General features: G+C 54.5%; 2 protein-coding genes across 3 annotated transcripts; both read right to left on the bottom strand.

Annotated features, from left to right (window-relative positions):
• Positions 1–13: 13 nt before the first annotated feature.
• EVA1B (eva-1 homolog B) lies at positions 14–3863 on the bottom strand. Its single transcript, XM_003212569.5, has 3 exons — positions 3713–3863; positions 2266–2373; positions 14–2176 (listed from the first exon to the last, which is right to left on the bottom strand). Exons 2-3 carry the CDS (start codon positions 2330–2332, stop codon positions 1773–1775), a joined length of 471 nt encoding a protein of 156 aa, XP_003212617.1. The 5' UTR covers positions 2333–2373; positions 3713–3863; the 3' UTR covers positions 14–1772.
• A 565-nt stretch (positions 3864–4428) lies between these two features.
• Positions 4429–20574, bottom strand: STK40 (serine/threonine kinase 40). 2 transcript variants are annotated; one of them, XM_085208822.1, is made up of 12 exons: positions 20431–20574; positions 16555–16667; positions 15389–15508; positions 14364–14449; positions 13743–13886; positions 12538–12765; positions 11723–11775; positions 9820–9935; positions 7630–7774; positions 7230–7349; positions 6349–6433; positions 4429–6081 (listed from the first exon to the last, which is right to left on the bottom strand). In XM_085208822.1, exons 3-12 carry the CDS (start codon positions 15498–15500, stop codon positions 5863–5865), a joined length of 1308 nt encoding a protein of 435 aa, XP_085064948.1. In that variant the 5' UTR covers positions 15501–15508; positions 16555–16667; positions 20431–20574; the 3' UTR covers positions 4429–5862. The 2 variants fall into 2 exon arrangements, with proteins under 2 accessions (XP_085064948.1, XP_085064949.1); XM_085208823.1 differs by lacking the exon at positions 20431–20574 and adding an exon at positions 19182–19356.
• Positions 20575–20791: the final 217 nt, after the last annotated feature.

Raw genomic sequence — 20791 nt, 5'->3', positions numbered from 1 at the left:
GCTATGATTTTGGTTTTAAATTTTTTTTTTTTTTTTAAATAGTTGACTATTAGGGCCTTTTAAAAATGACTGTTTCCCTTTTTTTTCTTTTTTTCCTCTTGGTTTGAAAGGCAACAAAAAGAGCATGATTTTAAAGCGAAAAGAAAAGACGCCCTCCTTCTCACCACTGTTTGTGTGCAGTGTTAGGCCTGGTGTGTGCTGCAGCCCCACGCTGTCTGTCCCCCCTCTGCTGCTGTGACCCCCGGCGCTCTGCCCCCAGGTAACAGTTTTCTAAGGACCCTCAGCATTGCCCTGGGTTACAAAGATCAGAGCAAAGACGAGGATTTTTCAGTATTTTTTATTAATCTTTTTATAAAAATGAAGGCAAACCCTCTCCTGCGCTGCGTAGCGATGGCCACGCGTGGCTTTTTGGCTTTTTGGCTTCTGCTTTGCCTGAGAGCCTGCAGCAGAAGTCGGCAGCAGCGCTGGGGCTGAGGGCAGGGCTGTGCTCTGCTGTCCCCCCCCCCCTTCCCACCCCCACTGCTGTGCTCGCCCCCTGCACACACCAACTAGAGCTCGGTTTCTTTCGACTCGAACAGCTCCTGTTTAGCAAACCCCTGGCGTTTGTTTATGCAAATAAAACTCAATAAAACGAGTAGGTGTAACGGCTTCCTTCTGTCTTTCAGTATGTCTGCCTTGGCCCCCAGCAGCCCAGCCCTCCTGCCCGTGCTCCTGGCAGCCCTTGCTTTTTTCTGGCACTAAACCTCTGTGCCCATCAGCTGTGAAGGAGAGCGTTGGTCACCGCCTTTGCTGCTGCTGCTCAGGAAAGGTTTTTCCACTGCTCTCAGTGCAGAGGAAGGGCACAGCTTGCTCAGTGCCCGGTGGGGGCTGGCCTGGCTTTGCGGTCTGTGTTTTCCTTCACCCTGGAATTGGAGCCCTTAAACCGACGTGGGACAAAAGGTGCTCAGTGCTCCTTCAGCCTCGGGGAGGAAACGTTTCCTCCCACTGCTGGTAGGTTGGCTGCAGCTGCATCAGCTCCTTTTCCATGGGTTCCGTGTCACCAGCTCAGAGGGCCTCCATCTGAAGGAGGATTCAGTGCTGCAGTGCAGACGCCCTCCCTGCCCTCTGCTGCTCTGTGGCCTTTGTGCTCTGTGCCCCACGTGCTGTGCGCTCAAGGCTGGGGCTCTCAGCTCTGCTGGGTTGTCGTAGCTGAGTGTCCCCCAGTGAAGCTGAGATCACAGCTGGGGGGGTGCAGGGCCCCGACAGCCCCATCGCTGTCTGGGAGCAGAGCAGGGAGCCGTGCCTCCTCCTCCTCCTCCTCCTCCTCCTCACCTCCCCCCCTCCATTTCCCATCCCCAGCCCTCGGCGCAGTTTGGCCTCGCGCCACCGGCGTGGGACTGGGAGAACATCTGGAAAACATCTGGATCCGGCGGGGCCGGGCTGGGAAGGAGCTATTTTTGTAGATGTGGAGGGAGGGCAGCGGGGCTGGGAGCAGCACGGGCCGGGGGGACGTGAGCAGCTCTGAGCCCACCGGGAAACATCCGGCGCTGCGCTGGGCCGGGCGGTGCCGGAAAGGCCAAAGACAGCGGGCAGGGAAACAGGAACGGGAACCGGGCAGGAGAGCGCCGTGCTGGGGGCAGCACCGCAGCCCCGCTCTCATCCGTGGGGCTGCTCGGCCCCCGCCCGGCTTCGTACCAACGGCTCAAAGTGCATCGTGTCCCACAGCGGTGGGGTGAGGGAACTCCGACGGTGCCGCCCCGCTCCGGCTGGGTTCCCGTTTCCGTGGGCCCCGCTCAGTAGTAATGGCCGCGGCCCAAAGTGCCGGCACCCAGCAGGTCGGGCTGCCCGTTGCGCCAGATCTCACGGATGATCCGCTCGCGCTCCTCCAGGCGCTGCGCCCGCTCCAACTCCTCGGCCGACGCGAAGACGTTGATGGGCGCAGCGCCGTCCCCGGGGCTGTGGGGCTCCAACGGGATCTCGGTCATCGGCAGCAGCGACTCGGAGGCGGCGCGGTCCACCGTGTCCTCCTCTTCATCCTCGTCATCGTCATCGTCCTCGCTGAGGTCGGCGGGGCCGGGCCGGGCCGTGTGCTGTGTGCGGGGCCGGCAGGAGATGCGCAGCAGCAGCAGGCACAGCGTCAGCACCAGCCCGAAGCAGACGCCCAGCACGAAGTACAGCCCGAAGCTCTCAGGGTTGGCTGTGGGATTGGAACGCCGAGGCTGAGCGGGAGGACGGGAGCTGGGGCGGCCCCGGGGTCCCCGCTGGGGACGCGGCCCACGTCCTCACCTCGGATGTGTGCGTAGGCAGCCATGCTGTTGCTCAGCAGCTCCATGTCCTGCTTGCGGCTCTCCATGGCTGCGCTCAGGGCCTCTGGGGACAGCGCATGTGGGGCATCTGGGGGACATGGGGTGAGTGGGGCACAGTGCTGACCCCGCTGGGTGCTGAGCACGCGGTCCCACTCCCACCACCCTCTGCCCTTCCTGCAGGGCTGGCAGGATGTGGTTCCTCCAGGACCCGGTGCCAAGCGGATCTGCGGTACCGGGATGGGCCTTCCGCCATGGGACACAACCCTGAGGGCAGGACCTGGGGCTGAGCACTGAGCAGTGCTGGGTCCTCCTCACCCTGTGCTCCTCACCCCAGGACTCCCCTGGCTCATCCCAGTGCTCCTCCCAGCTCCCACGAGCCTCGGCTATTTGCTTTGGGCCATGGGGACAAGGACAGGATGAGGGGCAAAGGCCAGCGGTGGGATGAACAGAGGGAGGGACTGGGGCAGGCACTGACCCCATGCTGCTATGGGACAAAGTGCTGAACTTCCTATGGGAAAGGCCTGTGAGAGGACACCGGGTGGCACAGACCCACCTTCCCCTGCCCAGCACAGCCCCAGAGCTCCCCCAGTCTCCCCTGATGCTGGTGTGGGGCTGGGGCCACGCTATGGGACTGTGCTATGGGGTGGAGGCGATGCAGTGCTCAGGCCCTGGCAGAAGGAAGCTCTCAATTCCCAGAAATGTCTCCACGGACAGAGGAATGAGGAAAGAAATGCAGAAAATGTGACACATCAGCAGAACCGTCCATGGACAGTCCAGTGCTGCATGCAGTGGGGCCGGGCAGAATGAGGTGGTGGGGATACCCCCTACCAGGGCTGTCGGGGTGCCCAGGAAGGTCCCAGTGCCCTCTGTGCAGATCAGTCCCCACTTCTGAGCCCTGTAGGGGGGAGAGGCACAGCCCTGCCGTGGGGTTCTGGAGCACAAAGCTGCTATAAGACCACCACAGCGCCAGCCCTGAGGCCACTGCCCACCCAGGGGTCAGGGCCTGGGGCTGCAGTGGCCAAGAGGAAGGGGACAGATGTCCTGAGCAACTCCCGGAGCAGAGCCACTGGGGCAGCCCCACAGCCCTGCACTGAGCGTTGTGGTCCCCAAACCGTGTGTCCCCAGGCACGCACTGAGCACCACGCCTGCTGGACGCAAATGCTATGAGTTCAGCCTCCCCCCGTGCCCACGATCTGCATCCCCCAGCTCTGAGTTGTGGCCCCCAGCACTGAACTCCACACATCTCCAAGCACGGAGCCCCGCAGCCCTCAGCACCGCGTCCCAAGCACTGAGCGCAGCGTCCTCACTGCCCCCAGCCCCAACATCACCCTCCCTGGGTAGGGGACATCACGGAGCCGTTACCTTTGGGGTGAGCAGACACGAGGTGCCCCATCAGCCCACAACCCCCCAGCCCGTGCTGCACTCACCGGGACGGCAGCGGAGCCTCCGCACTTTGGCTGTACAGAGACGAGAGAGAAAGGTCTGTTTAGCATTAACGCTGCAGCAACAGGAAATAGTTCGGAGGAGGCTGGCGGTCAGCACTCCCTGCTGGAGCCAATGGCAGCTCCGTCCCGCTCCCCTGGGATGCACAGAACAGAGCCTGGCAGCCTTGTCCTACTCCCAGCCATAGGCCCAGTCCCATCCCGGTCCCATCTGCTGCTCAGGCTGTTTGGGAGGCACCACTGCACGGCAAGGCTGGGACCCCACACAGTGCTGGAGCTCCCCTACACACAGCTTTGGGGTTGAGGGGCACCTCCTGTGCTGCTCTATGAGGCTGAGGTTCCCTCCACCATAAACACAGCGAGACGCCCACCCCTTAAAACTTGCAAGAATGAGGGTCTCCTTACCTGCACGTCCCTGCAGCACTGATAGGACGAGCTGCAATAATCCTTCAGCCACAAACCACTGCTGTGGGGCCATCCTGAGCCCAGGGCTCCCCGCACTCCGTGCTGACCACGCTCTGACTGCCATCACCATTCTGCTGCACCGCAATGGCACCCACACGGCTGCTCGTCCCATAGGAGTGCAGCACAGCAGCCCAACAGCGAGGACCCACAGCTGCGCGCCCCCAGCCCCACATGGATTGGGGGCCCTACACGGCTATGGGGCACCGCTCCCCCCCGGGGCTCATGGAGCACCTGGCTCTCAGTACCAACTTTTATTGCCGACATGCAGGAGGAGGTTCGATGTAGTACAAAAATAACATCTTTATACAATTTTTTTTTTCCTTTTTTTTTTTTTTTCTCCTTTTCCTTACAGTAGGAACCTTTCCCCACAGCGTGCCACACACCGCTCCCCAGCGCACCACTCGTGTTCCCCCCCCTCCCCCCAATTCCAGTCCACTGTAGCACAGCTGTGATCCCCCGGCGATGGCACTCCGTATCACAGGCCCCAGAGTATTGCTTTGACTTTGGGAAACGGAAGAGAAAAGAAACGGGGAGGAGAGGGGAGGGCGGTGGGGCAGGGGACAGATCTGTCAGCTCAATAAATAAGGCGAAGACTTGAAGCTACTGGCTCAGCTGGGGGCTGCGGCGAGGGGAGAAACGCCTGCTGCTCCAGCCATGAGCAGGCAGCAGCCCCACGAGGGGCAAGAGAAGGCAATGCTACACCTGAGCTGCTGCTCACCCCACTGGAGCACAGAGCTCGGATGGATGATGGGGGGCAGCTCGTTCACATTATAACCCATATATTAGATCTGTACCACAACTGAAGTGTGAAAATGCTAGGTCAGAATTAATGCAACTTTAACTGCACCTCGGATAAGCTACAGGGAAAAAAAAAAAAAAAAAAAAAAAGATTAAATCGTGTATTCTTAACGAAACTAAAAGAGCTGGGGAAAGGGGGGGGGAGAGGGCAAAAGGCCACGCAGGGCTGAGTGCCGTGCAGCCCCCAGTCAACCACGGGCACAGGGGGAGAGGAGGGTCTGCACAGCCACGGCCTGCAGTGACAGTTCCCATCCCTGTGCCACCGGGTGAGGGCTGTTGGTGATGAACTGCTGGGTGATGGGGGGCTGCTGGTCCTCCCACCCACACGCCACCACCCAGGGCAGTGCAGTAACACCAGGGGGCACGGTAAGAACAGAAAAAGATTCGATGCAGATGGAGGGGGGTGGAGGGGGAAAGTGGGAGGCTTCAGGAAATTCTTACTTTCAAGAAACCCGGATAAATCTAAGCTTATTCAAACCATATGGAGCGAATGCAATCGGCCGACTCTCCATGCTACACAGCCGCAAACTCTCGTGCCAGCAAGCCAGCTTCACCCTGGGAGTCTCCTTCCCCACGGGCTTTGCTCGGTCCAGAGAACAGCACGGTTAAAAAGACAAGAGAGGTAGATTACAGTCGTGATTAGAAGCAGATTAGTCACCTAGGCTTCGATTTAAAAACAGAGATTCCAGAAGACGCCGAGAGGCCGCTGCTTCCAAAAGGAGCTTTGTGAAAAGTCTTCTCCCTCCAGAGCGCGTCCCCGAGCAGAGCTCAGAACTGCTACATGATTCTCCGCCGTGGGACACCGGTATTGCTGCTGGGCTGCAGTGTGGGAGCGGGCTGCAGGGCGTGCTCTGCTCCCAGAGGTGTGGAAGCTACTTCCGCAGGTAGCGCTGGGCCAGGATGGCCGCATCCAGAGGGTTCATGGGCTGCGCGTCGTGGCCCAGGCGGCGCACGGGGGGGATGTTCCCAAACTGCCGCTTCTGCAGGAAGCTCTTGGCCTCGTGCAAAATGTTCTTCTCCTCGGCCAGGAGCAGCTGCTGCCTCATGTAGTTCTCGAACTCGTACTGCGAGCATTCCTCCGTCACCTTCGCCTGGGGGAGAGGCAGCCCATCACAGTGCAGCCCTGCTCCCAGAGCTCGCCCTGCACAGCCCTGAGCCCCCTTGGGTTGGTGGCGCACACAACACACACACACAACACACACACACACAACACACACACACACACACACACACACACACACACACACACACACACACACACACACACACACACACACACACACACACACACACAACCCACACACACACCACACACACACACACACACCACACACACAACACACAACACACTCAGGTACCTCCTGTGGGTGTTCAGGGTTGGCCACCTGGTCATCAATGTCCGGCACCACCTGCAAAGGGCCGCTCAGCGATGACATGGACTGCCTGCAGGGAGAGCGCACCATTAGGAACCTGCTGTGCAGCCGTGCTACCCCCCCCCCTCCCCACCCACCACCACCTCCCACCCCCAGGGTTTTGCTTTTTGTTTTTAGACAGGATGTGGAACTAACGCCTTGCATAGGTGGGAGAGAAAACAGCCACAGCTCCAAAAATCACAGGCTGAGCAGCTGACTCAACAAGCAGAACAAGAACTTGGCCTGGCTGTGCTGCTCGGAGCAGACAGAAGGTCGCAGGGCTGGGGAGAGGGCTGCACAAATCACAGACTGTCGGGATGAGTTTCTGCTGGAGCGTGCTCCTGGAACCTCTCTGTCTGTTGTCCGTGCCAGTCCTGGCACCAGATTTATCCTTAAAAGGCCTCTCACCCTGCAATGTAGTGTGCTCCTCTGTAGCAGTGTCTCCTGCTCTTCTCTTCTTGGAGATCTGCTTGCTTACACTTAGGGGCAGTGCAGAGCCCCTCATGAGCTTACGGGAAGCATCTAGATTTGGCTGCATGTACGTGTGTGATATTCCTGACCACTCAGATTTAAGAGTCAAATATGGGGTGAGCTGGGGAGCACAGCAACAAAAGCCCTCCTGCACCCAGCAGTGCTCTGTAACTCCATGAGCGCAGTCTGTGTGACAGCACGGGCACCGAGTGTGCACCACCAGCAGCCCCCAGAGCTTCACATACAGGATTTAATGCTTTTCTGCAGCTCCCACAGCGCATCCTCTGATGCCCTGTGCTTGGCAGCAGCCCGCTGAACGCAGCTGGAGCTCGAGGAGCTCATCCTCTGCAACATACCAGGATGCTATGATGGAGCTGAGAGAATCCAGCACTTCAGAAGCTGTCAGGCGCTGCTGCGGATCCAAGACGAGCAGTTTTCGGATCAAGCACACAGTGTTCTCTGAGACCCGACCATCCCTGGGGAGAGAACGTGTGGTGAAGCCAGGTCTGAGGTGGGCAGTGCCAGCAGCAGGAGCGTGGGTCAGAGCTACAAGAGCTCTGAGCCAAGAGAGACAGAATTAACCCAGAGCTGAATCCCCAGCCCTGCAGCACGAAGCCTTCCTCACTCTTACAGCACGTCCCAGCTCTGCTGCTGCTTCCCAGCTGTCTCCTGCAGCCTTTGCACTCACATCAGCTGTGACCTCGGGGGCTGGGGCTGAGCCCACCCGTGGGGGAGGGGGCTAAAGGTGGTACTCACTCAGGGATGGTGTACTCGGCAGCCTTGATTTTGCGGAAGAGCTCCTGAGGTATGCTGTCATAGAAGGGGAACTGGCCATAGAGCATGGTGAAGAGCACGACGCCCAGCGCCCACATGTCGCTGGGTTTGCCACGGTACGGCCGACCTGCAGGGAGGGAAGAGGTGAAAGCACCAGGGTTGGTTACTCTGCAGCACATGGAGCAGCCCAATATGTGATCCTCCCCTTTCGAAGCGTTACACCCTCATACAGCAGCACCAGGCACTTCTGGAAGGTGCCAACAGGCAGAGCGCAGCTGCCAACCCTTCCTCTACCAGGAGGGCTTTCCACACACAACAGCTCTGCTGCCATCACAGATGAGAACTCGGGCACATTTTGCTGCGCTGACACCCAGCAGCATGCCTGCAGGGAGCCTGCCCACCTGGCAGCCGTGCAGTGGATGTGCTGCTCAAACTGAGCATACAGCAAACAGCCAACAGAAGCGTGCGTGAGGCTCAGAACTTAAACTCCAGTGCTGCACCACAGCATAGGATGGAGGGAACGACTTCCTCTGACTCACGCAGTGAGTCACTGCTGCAGCATTTGTTATTTGTACTAATTATTCTCCGCTTTATACGCTCAAAAAAAAGGCACCTCTCCCTCCTCCCCCAGCTTTTCCTGCGGTGACATTTCGGCAGCCATAAAACACAAGCCATCTCTTCACAGAAGACAGCTTCTCCCAGCAACTAAAACAATGATTAATTCTCCAGGCTTTTCAGCTTCCCCTTGCACAGGAGTATTAGCAACACAGACAGAGGGATGCTCAGATTCTGCAGATGGTGAAGCCTGAGATGTCCCCAAGTAACTTCTGCCTCCAGAGGGAACCTGCAGACTGAGCCACTCTGGGGCAGTTTTGAGGCACACAGGAGCCCCACAGCAACTGCACAGAGGCTATTCAAAGCACCAGCACAAGCCATCAGATGCAGTCTGGCTGCTGACAGCAGGCCAGCAGGGCTGTGTGGTACCCCAGGCTGGCAGGAAGGAGCAGCTCTGTGCATCCTTCAGACACCCTCCAGCTGAGCAGCAACTGCTCTGAACTCCTGCAAAGCAGTTGGCTTGCATCACCCATCTGGTTCCAGGGGCCTCAGGATATCCTGCAGAACAGGAAAGGCCTGCAAAAAGCATGAATTCCACCTCCCTGTCAGCCTCTGCCTCCCTTCCTGGCCTAGGAGGAGAAGGGAAGCAGCCTCAGACCTGCCTGGCAGATGGTGATGGAAGAGCTCAGTTAACGTTGGCTGCTGCTGCTGCCTGTAAACCTGAGAGTGAGTTTACTGGGCTGGCCTACTGGGTCTTGGACACTGAGCAGAAAAGACCAGCTCCCTCTGAGGGTATCTCCCATATAGGACTGCTTGGGAGACTGCAGACTGGTAAGGGATGACTCAAATCTTCTGCAGAGGTGTTCTCAGTGTTCTAGGCACGCAAGAGAAAGAATGGCAAGGATTCTGTGAGGGCTGCTGCCCTGCACTGCAGACTGGCACAGGAACACTCGCTGCTGGTGTTCAGGTTTTAGGCAGTTTCCCATCCTAACACGTGAGACCCTGCAGCCAGACAGCTCCAAACAAAAGCAATTTGATCTGCAGTCAGTGGGAAGACTCCACAACGTGAGCTAATGCTTAGTAACCAGAGTCTACGTGGAGAGAAACTTCTAACGCACGGTGCCAGCTGTAAATGCAGCCACCAGCACCACGGGTCAGCTCAGCTGGACGAGAGCAAACCCAGAAGCCCAGTGCCTGCTTGAGCCACTGCTCAGCTACAGGCAGCACACAGCCAGCAGGGCAGACTTTGCTTACAGAATCTACTGCAGCAGCTGAACAGGGACCCCATCTGCTGCTGGAAGTTCCAGGCACTGAGAACAGTTAAATGCCACGAGGACATTTGGGAAAGCTGCTTTCCCCCTCCTCAGGAGCAGACAAGCTGCAGGCCAAGGACAACGTTGGCCTGATCATTTTATTTTTAAGCAACTCCTCGCAGTCAGCCCAGCAGCTGCCCACAGGGTCAGCAGATCCCTGCAGGGAACACAGAGCTGCTGCAGCATCTGCAGCTCAGGCCATGCCTGGGATCAGCTGCCCTCACAGCAGGGTTAAGAGCCACAATAAGTGAAAGATGTGTTATGCAGGGCTGTGAACTCCCAGCATGAAGGAGGTGACGCCTACCGCTGAGCACATCGGGGCTGATGTAGGCAGGGCTCCCCCGCTGGTCCTTCAGAAGGTCATCCTCACTCACCAGGTGCTTCCCCAGGCAGAAGTTCGTTATGGTTATCCGATGAGTCCTGGGAAGAAGCAGAGGGATGGGTGAACAAGGAGCGTGTGCAGTGGGTCACAGGAAGCCTCCCTACACTGTAAGAATGGGTTTGGCAGCAGCAAATAATAAAATTTTCAAGGGAAAGTGAACTCATTCTAGAATTACCACTACATTTCAACTTCCGTGTCACTCAGTTTGGCTCTTAATGTGCAACTCGCTGGACTGAGCAGAAAAATTGTCCTCTATTCTTGAAAAAACACCGACTTCTGTGTTCTTGAATAATATCACACAACGGGAATCTAAAAGCATGAATTAAGTCAGTCAAAATAACCAAGAAGTATTCCCAACAAATCGAACAGACAAGTGAAATAAAGCCAAGTGTGGGTTGCCAACAGAGAGCTGCTTATTAAGGCGGACAGACTTGTGCTTCAGAAGTGCAAAGCTACGACTGTCAGAGGAGCTCCCTGGCTGAACAGCAACGTGGCGTTTGGGAAAGGCTGACTTAGGAGACCGACTGTTCTGAAGGACACTGGGATGTTCAGGGCTGCTTCCTTTCATTCAGTCACTCAGTGTGACCCTCACCCACCCTTCCAGACCGTTCACTGCTTCACAGCCTGCAGCTGTTCCACCACAGTTGACACGCAGCTCTGCCTGCAGGTATCTGCACTGCATGCTTTGCCTGCAGAAGGAGGGGAGTTCTGCAGGGATCCTTTAAGGAAGCATCCTTTACCTGCCTGCTCCTAGCAAGGAGGCATCAAACAAGCAAGCAGAAGAGATTTTTCTTGAAGTAGCTGCATAAAAATAATCTCACTGTGGAGGCGACCCCACAAAGCACCACCTGTTGGGCGTGGGGTGGGGAGAGCAACAAGTTCAACCTCGGTAGGCAAAACCTGCTTGCTTTGAAACAGTGTTAGGGAGGAGAAAAAGAGCAAAGCAAGCTGCAAACACAGAGGATCCACTTGCTTCCTGCAGACTGGGAGCCTGAGGACCCAAAGCCTTGCAAGCTTTTATTCATTCCACAGTTAAAAAAAAAAAAAAACAAACTAAAAACAGACAGTGTGAAAAGAGGGATTCCACTCATTCCTAAGAAGAGTGCAAAATATTTAGCCAGTAATGTAATGCTGAAGAATACAGCAACGTCTCTGAACTGGAACCAGCTTGCCAGCTGAGTAACTGCACAAATAAGACACACAAAGCTGCAAGGAGCACCCAGCAGTGCAGCCCAGCTCGGCTGCATCCTATGGGTGCATCTCTGTGCTGTGCTGAGCCTTGCACCAAGCAGCTGATGGGAACAAGGAAGCCACTTCAACAGCACATCCAGACAGAAGAACTTTGTTTAGATAAGTAAATATTTTGCTGCTAGCAAAAACACAGCAGCAGAGCAGCCAGAGATTTAACAGTGCTGTGATTATAGTGCAGACTGCAGCGCTGGGGATTCCTGCAGCACGATGGGAAGTGAATGACACGAACAGAACCATTTCACATGTTTCAGTTCCTTCTTTTTTGTCAGAACCATTTCTCTTACAGGTTTCTGGATTACTACAAAACCTGGTTTTCAGAAGCCAGAATCCAACAGGAAATGCTGACAAGAGGTCACCAAGTGTTACAAAGACAGAACTGCCTACATCAGGCTCGATTCATTGCTGGAGATTAGCTTATCTAACTCTGAACTGGATCCGTATTTTCATGCAGCTCATTTCCAAGTCCCTCAGCCTTCTCACAGAGTGCTCTCAATCTGCAGTGCCTTCAGCTTTGTTCCTACAGAAACATCTGCTTCAGGGTAGGATCCACAAAGGGACTCTCCAGCACACTTACCTTTTGTTTAGCACCATGTTTCCTAGTTTCAAGTCTCTGTGCACAATATTTTTCTGTAAAATACATAATTGTATAACATGAGCAAAGGCATTTTGGTCTGAATTTGATGCTTACATAAAAGCATTCAGCATCTTTTTTTTTTTTTTGAAATGAGGCTGTCTTCTTTCTCAGACTAGAAAAATACAGGTGCGACACAGTCACCTTCTCAGACAATTTCTTCTAGATGTAAATTAAGGAAGGCAGAGCTGGTTCTAATATATAGCAGAACACTGAGTGACGGCTATGTTAAAATAACTACAACACCTGAAGTCATTCCAGTATAAATGCATGACACCAAGAAGCCTGGAACACCAGTGCCCAGGCTTAAAGATGGAAACTTTCAATAGAGCAAAAGGTCAAACAGCAGCACAATCTATTCTTGTTGCAGGGACTCATACAGACAGATTGCAAACTCAGCTTGAGCTTGAACCCAACAGAATCGATTCTGACAGTGAGATGTGTCGTGCTTCGAAGGGAAACAGCCTGAAGTGCCTCCTGCAGCTGATCAGCCTCTGCTCTCTTCCTCAACCACCACCTTTCTGGGTTCACAGCTCACCTGATCTGCACTGAGCCCAGCTGGCCCTTCTCCATGCTACATCATCACTGAGAAGGAGAGGGGAAGCTCCCATGGCTTGGGGCATGAAGGCTTACACAGAACACAGTTACTGACACACAGCTCCATCCTTTGCAACTTTCCCACCGCCCACACGAGGAAGTTTTAAGGTATCTAACATGGGAAAATCAAGTCTTCCAGCACTGAGAGGGAAAGATCTCACCTTATGTAATGCTTCCACCACTCGTACCACGTCATAAAATATCACAACCGTCTCTCGCTCGCTGAGCCTCTTCTCCTTAATCACATAATGCTGCAGATTGATCAGATCTGCTGTTTTGTCGCTGAAATCATGAGCACAGAGACAGTCTAACACAAGGCAAATGCGCTTCTTCATTTTTCTGACCATTCTGTTGGCTTCCAGATCTTCTATAATTTCGCAAGCTCGGTCCTGCAGGGAGGCAAACACATGAGCAATGGTTCAGGCAGCTATCAGACAGAGCAACCAGAAAATAAATACAGGCTGATCCCAGAATAAGTGGAAGCAATTACAGGGCTTGATCTTGGTCCCAAGTGGGGATTTCAGAGAGATGATGCATGATCTCTGCTTGAAGAAGCCAGAGAAAGTCTGTGCTCTTTGCTTACATGCGTACAGCAGTCTGTGTGGCAGCACAGACTGAACACTACGGATCATTAATAAGCAGAAAAACAGAAAAATTAGCAGATCCTTCATAGCACTAAGCAGGACACAACCAAATCGGACGTTTCCTTTATTTAAGATACAGCACAGACAGCCTGGAGTGAAAAGTCTGCTGGCAAACCAGCATGCAAAGCAATACCAGCATCCCAGTGGCAACTCCTATCCACGAGCAGCCCTGAAGGTGTTAACAGCACGTTCACTCACTGGGGATGCTGATCAGCACATTTACTGGTTCATTTTAACACACCAAAACAGTTCCTTGGCACTTTACTCCTCCTTATCAGCCATCATAAAGCAGCAGAGAGACCAGAAAACACAACCTCAGTTCTGAAGGGCGCTCTATGAGCACGAGTTAATTTGCAGGGAGTTAATAAAGCAGGGAGGCAGCCCATAAACGTCATTACACAAGGTTTACAGGCTCCAGGTGCAGTATGACAGCAGTCACTGTCAAACTGTGAGTATCAGAGGGTGTGCTGAGCACCTGCCCAGTCTTCAGTGTTCTCATACTTCCCAAATCCCAACCCTGTTATATCATACTGAACAGCCCAAAGGCTCTTCACACACATGTCACAGATGTGCTTGTTTGAAGCAGCGCTGAGGAACCTCAGTGTGCTGGAAACTCTCTGTGCACCAGAAGAGGGTCAGCACCAACTGCACAACACACAAAAGCAGCTCGAGCCAGCAGCAATTACCAGCATTGCCCTGAGCTGCATCGTGAGCAGCTGTACCTGGAAGAGCCCATGGTGATGAACCACTCCTTCCTGATTGTGGAGCAGGGAAAGGAGAGAATACTCCGTGTGCAGCAGCATCTTGCCCTGTCGTTCTTCCTGTGTTTCTATTCCTTTATCCCCCCTTTCTTCTAAGGTGAGAATCTTCAGGGAAAAGGAAAAAGACTTTTACAACTCCCAGAAGAAAAAAAAGAAAAGGAAAAACAAATGCCCCCAAAGCTCTCTCACATTTTAGGTAATCACATGGATACTTAACAGTTGGGTGTAATTACTCTGGTATCTGTGCACTTGAGACAAGCCTGTCTGAACTAAGAGCCGCACAGAATGCAGAGCATGAGCCTGAATAACACAAAAGAGGCTCATGTGGTTTCTGCCAATACCCCAAGAGGCCCTTCCTGCTTTGGGGCAGCACAGGAGACCAAAGGCCCCAGGGAGAGCACTGCAGAGCCCCAGGAGAGCCTCAGCTCAGAGCTAAACTTGAGCCCAGAGCGATGCCTGCAGAGCTGCCCTGCTGAGGGTTTCAGCAGCCAATTCCCTCAGCTCAGCCTGCACCACGCTGCACCAAGCACTGTCATGAGAGCAAGAGTTAGAGAAGAGCTGGAGCCCCTGCACTCTGCTTACCTTTAGCTGATAAAAGTCATCTGTCCCATCCTTCCTTGCCAAACACTGAACAATACTTGGCACAGGGGAGTTACCTAAACGTGGACCTGACAGCACAAAGCAAAAACAGACTTGTTTTCCTCAAGCAGCAATGACTAATTCAGGGTTACATCAGTATCCAAGTGTCACACAGTTTACGTTAGCTTAAATCAAGCTCCTTTTTTTTCAGGACACCAAGAGTCCTTCTGCAAACCACGATCTAAAGACAAAAATGAAACCACTGTGGATAGTGTTTTAAGTTGTTAACTACAGAACCATTAAGCAAAAAAGAAAAATCACAGCTATGCTGTGGAATTCACATTTCTGTATGCCTGAACCATACGACTTTTACATCATACACCAACAGCATCCCTGGCAACTGCTGCTACCACTCCTCCAACCCAACCACCTCCTCTGCAGGGGCTCTCAGGCACATGCATCACTCCACGCTGCAAGTTAAAATGAACAGAGGACACTCTGTGTCAAGTCAGCTAACTGATTGCTGCTGCTTTCCAGCTGAAAATCCATCGTTTTTTAGCACTTTGTGTAACTAGTTCCAAACTAGCAACTGCTCTAGCAGCTCTCAAAGCCAGCAGAGCAGCCTTGCCCAGGCATACACCCCCTGTAACAGTCACCACTGTGTTACTGAGCTGTCTGATAGCATGTTTCAGGCAAACTGGGTTAAACCTATCCCCAGAGCTCTGGCTAAAAAGCTTCCTGAATTTGCTTTTAAACAAAGTTTAGGAATCTAGTTTAAAAAAACAAGAAAATCAAAATTAGGAGCAAGGGTTCATGTTTATCTTCAAAGACACACGTGCCTTGCTGTGTTGGTGCTACACACATCCCTGGCTGACTGGCTACAGAAGCCCCACGACTGCTGCCCAGTGATGCCAAGGGAGCTGCCCAGCTGCGAGGCACTAATTTACACCCTGCTTTGCCTTCTGCTTTCAGTTTTGCCATCAACAGCAATCTGAAAACGAAAGATGAAGAAAACCCCTTCTGCTTACCCAGTATGAAAGGGCCCGCTCTCTTGGCATTATTTCCAGAGATCCCTGTACAAAGAGCTTTTGCCTTAGTGGATGTTTCCCCAGCTCCTCTGTCTGATGCTCGCCGCTTCATCCTTGGCTCTTGAAAGAGAGAAAAGATCACATTTTGATGAGCAACTGAGTTAATTTCCTTATACTACCCCTTATTTCACATGGGAAAGCTACTGCTTACTGCTGTGCTGCTCTGCCTGCTCATCCTTCTGCAAAGGAAACAAACAAAACGAACCAAAAAAACCCAGCAACCAACAAATATGGCTCATTTACTGATAGAGCAGCTGTGGGCTGGAGGCTGGATGCATGCTGAAGGTATAAATCAGCTCCGTTATTCAAAGCAAAGTTTCCTAGAACAGAGCTTTGAGAGACATAGTGGGAACAAGTGAAAATAACGAGAGCTTGCTTTACAGCAAGAACCAAGTCTGTCAATTAACACATTCCAAACTAATGCTGCAGTTATCCTTTGCATGGGTGCCTCCTTCTGATTCAGCCCAGGGAGTTCTGTGCATTCATTCTAAGAGAGGTGGGGGGAGAGGAGGAGGAACTGAGCCCAGATTCATTTTCTTCCCCTGAGCAAGTCCCAGCCAAGCCCTGCTGAGTTCCCTACAAGTTACTGCAGCGGGCTGACCAAATATTTTGGCTTGCACTTGGTTAAGAAAAGTCCCCAAGTTTCACCAAGGAAGAGAGTGACAAATCACCACGCCGAGGAAGCCGGGACATTCGCCCTCCGGCAGCTCCACCCTTTCTGTGGACACAGCAGTGATCTCATCGCATTCATTAGGGAGCAGTATCTGTCACCAAGGTCAGAGATAGCAGCAAAGATAAGGCGAGAAATCTTCCAGCGGATTGACACCCCTGCGCTGTTGGATTCCATCACAAGTTCAGATGTTTGAGCAAGAAATCTCCCCCCTGCTCCTCATCACCCCCAGCCCAACGCTCCCCACACCCTGTGACCAACTGCGAGCAGCCCTGTGAGATCCTCTGCTCTCTGCTGGCAACGTGTGAGTGAGATTTCCACCGGAGAAACCCCACTGCACAGAAACTCTGAGATAATGAGCGTTGTGCAATGGGAGCCGGGTAGGAACCTCTGGTGCAAACAGTGTTACGGTAAACAAAATAATTGGAGGACTCACGTCGTTCAGCATCAACTGTATCTTCACTCTTCTCCCAAACTAGGTTTTCCAGCGTCTCAGCAGACAGGAGTCCTCACCTCGGAGAAGCCTGGCTGGTTGGAAGGTCGAGGGCTCTGCAACGTGAAATGAGATGCACCTGATGCTGTGGGCACAGGTGTGTTCCTGTATTGCCCTCCCCGCCTGCAGCACTGCTGTGACAGAGCCTTCATTGCTGGGAGGAATTGCTAAACCATCACAGGAGCTGATCCTTAAAGTTTGGACTCGAACAGAATGATTTGGGGAAAAGGCTGAGAACGATGCATTGAGTTTTACAAATCCTCACTGCAAGTGGATTCCTCTTTACAACTTGTGTTCACTTCAAACCAACCAACAGTCAGCACCATCTAACAGTTCACTCAGCCCCATTAAAAGGATAAATTTAGGACTGAAATCTGATGCTCCAGAACCAGGCCTACACCACCTACACCCCCCCAGGCACACCTCCACCCCCCCCAAGCACAGCAGCCCACAGAACCCAAAGGGCTCCGGGGGTCCCACAGAGCACACAGAGTGCTTTAAGTGAAGGTCATGGGGCAAAGGAAGAGCACTGGGGCAGCTGCTGTGAGAGAGCAGAGCTGTTCCCTTTCCTGCACGTTGTGTAACCCCGATTAGAGCAGGGAAACTGGTCAAAGGGCCACGGTTTCATTGTGCAAGATCGTGCTGTGCTGCAGCAGGCTGGTACGGGGCTGGAAGGAGTGCTCTGAGCCAGGGTGTAAGGCGCTGTATGTAGGAGCCACAAATGCAGAGCGGGAGGTTCCCTCCTGCTGAGCCAGCTGCTGCTTTCTGCCTACAAATCCATTTCATCCTGAGCTGCGCTGATACAGAGCTCTCACTTCAAGGGGCTCCCCTGCCAGAAGCACGTGCAACACAAAGCTGGTGCTGCACAGACAAAAACAGCTGTGCTGCATCCTGCGAGAAGCAGCTCCACAGAAGTCCAGGCTTAGGATCGCTCCAGGCTGTGAGTGGAGACACCTCAGGGCAGGAGCAGCACGCTGGGACCCAGCTGCCCATTGCCCCACAGCTCAAAGCACAGCGAGGATCACAGCACGCTGAATTCCTCCTCAAACACGATGGGCACGGAGCAAACAGGCATCACAGGCACCAATCCTGCTGCAACGGAGTGATCCCAACACAGAGACGTGCTGCGTGGAGGAGCAGCACTGTGCTCACGGGCAGCCTCACACTGCTGGGCTTTCCCAGCTCTTACACTGCAAGAAAAAAAACCCCCAAAGAACAACAAACCCAACCCATTTCAACACTAGCAAAATCCATCTCAACACAGCGTATCCAAAACTCCACCAAAGAGCCAGAACGAGATCCCTCCCAGCAGGACCATGGATGCTCACACGGTGGTTCCCCACCCCCCCCAGTGCAGGAACTGCTCACACCCCCGCTCCACCATCTGTGACACCAGCAGGCTCAGACAATGAGGCTGCAAGTCTAACACAGGAATTTATCACTGGCTTCTGGTGCGGTGCATGCACTGCATCAAAACCTTACTGGGGAAGTGCATTTAGAGCTTCCTACTGCATCGTGACTTCAATAGAACTGTTAATCAAATAATTTTAGAGGTCAGATCGAATGTCTTTTAATTAGGTAGCTTATGGAAATTGTCTAATTCCTGAACTGCCACGCAATGTTCCAGTGCCCAGCACAGCAACAAAGGAAAGCAAGTGGAGAAGGCTGCCCTGTGCATCTCAGAGCAAGGAACAAGCAGGTCCTGCAGTCCGGCCGCCTCCGTTAATAGCAGGAGCTGAAAAAATAGTACCTTTGGGGTGTGAACAGGATTACTCAGCACCGCAGAAACTAGTTAAAGAACTGGAACAGCTGACACAACCTCAGCGGTGCTGCTTTCTGCTGCTTTATCTCACGGGGGCACAAAGTGGGTTTGTCTGTGCTTACAATTTCTGGGGTGATGAGTGAATGCCAAAGGCCACGGTGCAGTCCTACCGAGGAGCTGATCTCTGCAAGGAAGGAAATGGGGTGACAGAGGGGAGACAGGACAGCGCTGGGGCAGTGGCAGATAACAGAGCCCAGCAGTATCTGTTTGGGTTTTTTGGGAGCCCAACACTGCAACATTTGGTACAGAGCTAGAAAGAACACCGAAAGCTATGGAAGTTCAGCAGTTCTGCAACAGAAATACAAACAATTAAAGAAAAAGTCCTCTGGATGACTCAGAGCCAGCAGTACAACCAAACCGTGTGCTGTGCCGTGAGCCCTTCCGGGAAGAGCCGCCTTCTCCAAAGCACACAGCAGCCCTGAGTCACTGATTTCTTGGAAACACAGAGCCCAGTGAGCTCCTTCCCCCTGCACCAAGTGAGCTCCGGGGGAGGCACAGAGCTGGACTCACTGCAGCCCAACCACAGCACTCAGAGCCCCGGGCACAGGCAGTGCTGGGGACGCACCACTGCCCCGCAGGGACAAGGCCACTTCCATGGGCAGAACCACTGGGGAGAGGAAATCCCTTCCCAGCCCCAGCAGGGAGCTCCAAAGCGCAGGATTCCAGCGCCGTGACCACAAGCTGGCAGCGGGCTGGGCTGCTCCAAACCCTTCTGATGCATCAACACAAGAGCTCGCCAAGGACTCACGGCTGGGAGTTCCCTGCTGGGTTACACAAACACCGATTCCAGCTTCATCCCTTCACGCAGCAGCACGGCCACATCCCTGTGCAGCCCCATGTCCCGAGTGCAGGGGGGAGAGATGTGCTGGGAGAGGCGTGTTGCTCTGGGGATTATTTTCGTTTACAGCTGACGTTGCTAGGTGCATGGCACAGCCATCCATCAGCACAGCAGGACTTTCCTCACACACACACACACACACACACACACACAACCAGCGTGTGACTCACACGTGCTGACACTTTTACAGCAAGGTGTGGCTGCTGCTAACAATGCCCCACTCATCAGCCCCAACGAGATAGGGAGAAACACAGACGTCACCCACACGGGTAAATCCTACCACCACGTGAATGTTACTATTGTTTGCAGCGTGAAAGTACATTGATAGATGGTGTAAGTAAAAAAAAAAAAAAAGAAAAAAAATAAAAAAGCAAGTTGCTAACCAAACTGGGTTATTTCATATCGAAAGTGACAGCAGCTGGAGAGCAGCTGGGCACAATCCCAACCCGAATGAGAGGAATGCAGAGCAGTACTGAGCCTCTGAATTCAGCGCTCAGCTCCGCAGGCTGAGCACAGCTCGGGCAGAACTGCAGGGCTGTCCTTCAACGGCTGCATTAAGTGCCTACAGGGCACCTCTGCGAGGCTTCAGGAGGAGGCGATTCTGTAACGGCCCGGGGATCAGAAGCAGCCCCTCGTGGAAGCGCTAATGAGCTCGGAGATCTTTTCCAACCTTAATGATTCTGCGATCTGGCTTTTGCTCGCCGCCTGCCGCCGCTGCACGGAGCTTTCACAGGGACCGACAGCTCAGCGCTAAGGGACACTGCGCTGCAAGAGCTGCTGGAAAACGGTCGAGAAAAGGTTTCGACGGCAAGAAAAAGTCACCGCAGCACTGAGCGCAACCACGGCGCGGGGCTCAGGCGGCTCTGAGACCCCCGGGCCGCCCTCAGAGCGGAGCCGCACGGAGCTGCGGAACGGCTGTGCGGAGCCGCGACGAGCTCCTGGCGGAGCCGATCGCACCGCCGGCCCCACCCGAACCGGCAGACCCGGACCCGGACCCAGGGCTGTGACCCCCGGCCCACGCTTCTTCTCCGGCCTCTCAGCCGCCGTGCCCACGCGCCGTTCCCGGTCCCGGCCCCAACGATACCGCCGGTAGCGCCGGGCCGCCCAACCCCCTCACGCCGCCGCCGCCGCGCGGCCCCGCGCCCGCCTCACCACTCACCCATGGCCCCGGGGCCGCCGCGGCCGCTCCCCGCAGCCCCGCGCGGCCTCCGCTCCGCTCCGCGGCGGCCACCTGACAGCGGAAGTGACGCACGGCCCGGCCCCGCCCCGCCCCAACGGCGCCGCTCCGCCTCCAGGCGGCCGGATTGCCTCCACGCAGGAACGGCGGCGCTGATTGGGCAGCGGGGCCGAAGCCGGCCGTGATTGGCAGTGACGAAGCCTTGATGGGAGGCGAGCCCAGATTGGCTGTTGCGCGGAGGCGAGAAGTGGAGATCGATTGGCCGACGCGCGATGACTCTCTCCGCTGATTGGCGCTTGCTCTGCCGGCGGATTGGTGGGCAGGTGGGAACTTATGGTCCGCT

Source organism: Meleagris gallopavo, chromosome 25, assembly GCF_905368555.1.
Source record: "Meleagris gallopavo chromosome 25, MGAL_WU_HG_1.1, whole genome shotgun sequence".
Classification (NCBI taxonomy): Eukaryota; Metazoa; Chordata; class Aves; order Galliformes; family Phasianidae; genus Meleagris; species Meleagris gallopavo.
This window is presented reverse-complemented; position numbering and strand designations above follow the sequence as displayed.

Coding starts and splice junctions, on each gene's coding strand:
- EVA1B (XM_003212569.5), bottom strand. CDS start 2,332: ATGGAGAGCCGCAAGCAGGACATGGAGCTGCTGAGCAACAGCATGGCT. Junction 2,177..2,265: donor TGCCTACGCACACATCCGAG/GTGAGGACGTGG, acceptor CCAATCCCACAG/CCAACCCTGAGAGCTTCGGG.
- STK40 (XM_085208822.1), bottom strand. CDS start 15,500: ATGAAGCGGCGAGCATCAGACAGAGGAGCTGGGGAAACATCCACTAAG. Junction 12,766..13,742: donor ATCACCATGGGCTCTTCCAG/GTACAGCTGCTC, acceptor GCCTCCCTGCAG/GACCGAGCTTGCGAAATTAT. Junction 6,082..6,348: donor ACCCTGAACACCCACAGGAG/GTACCTGAGTGT, acceptor CCTCTCCCCCAG/GCGAAGGTGACGGAGGAATG.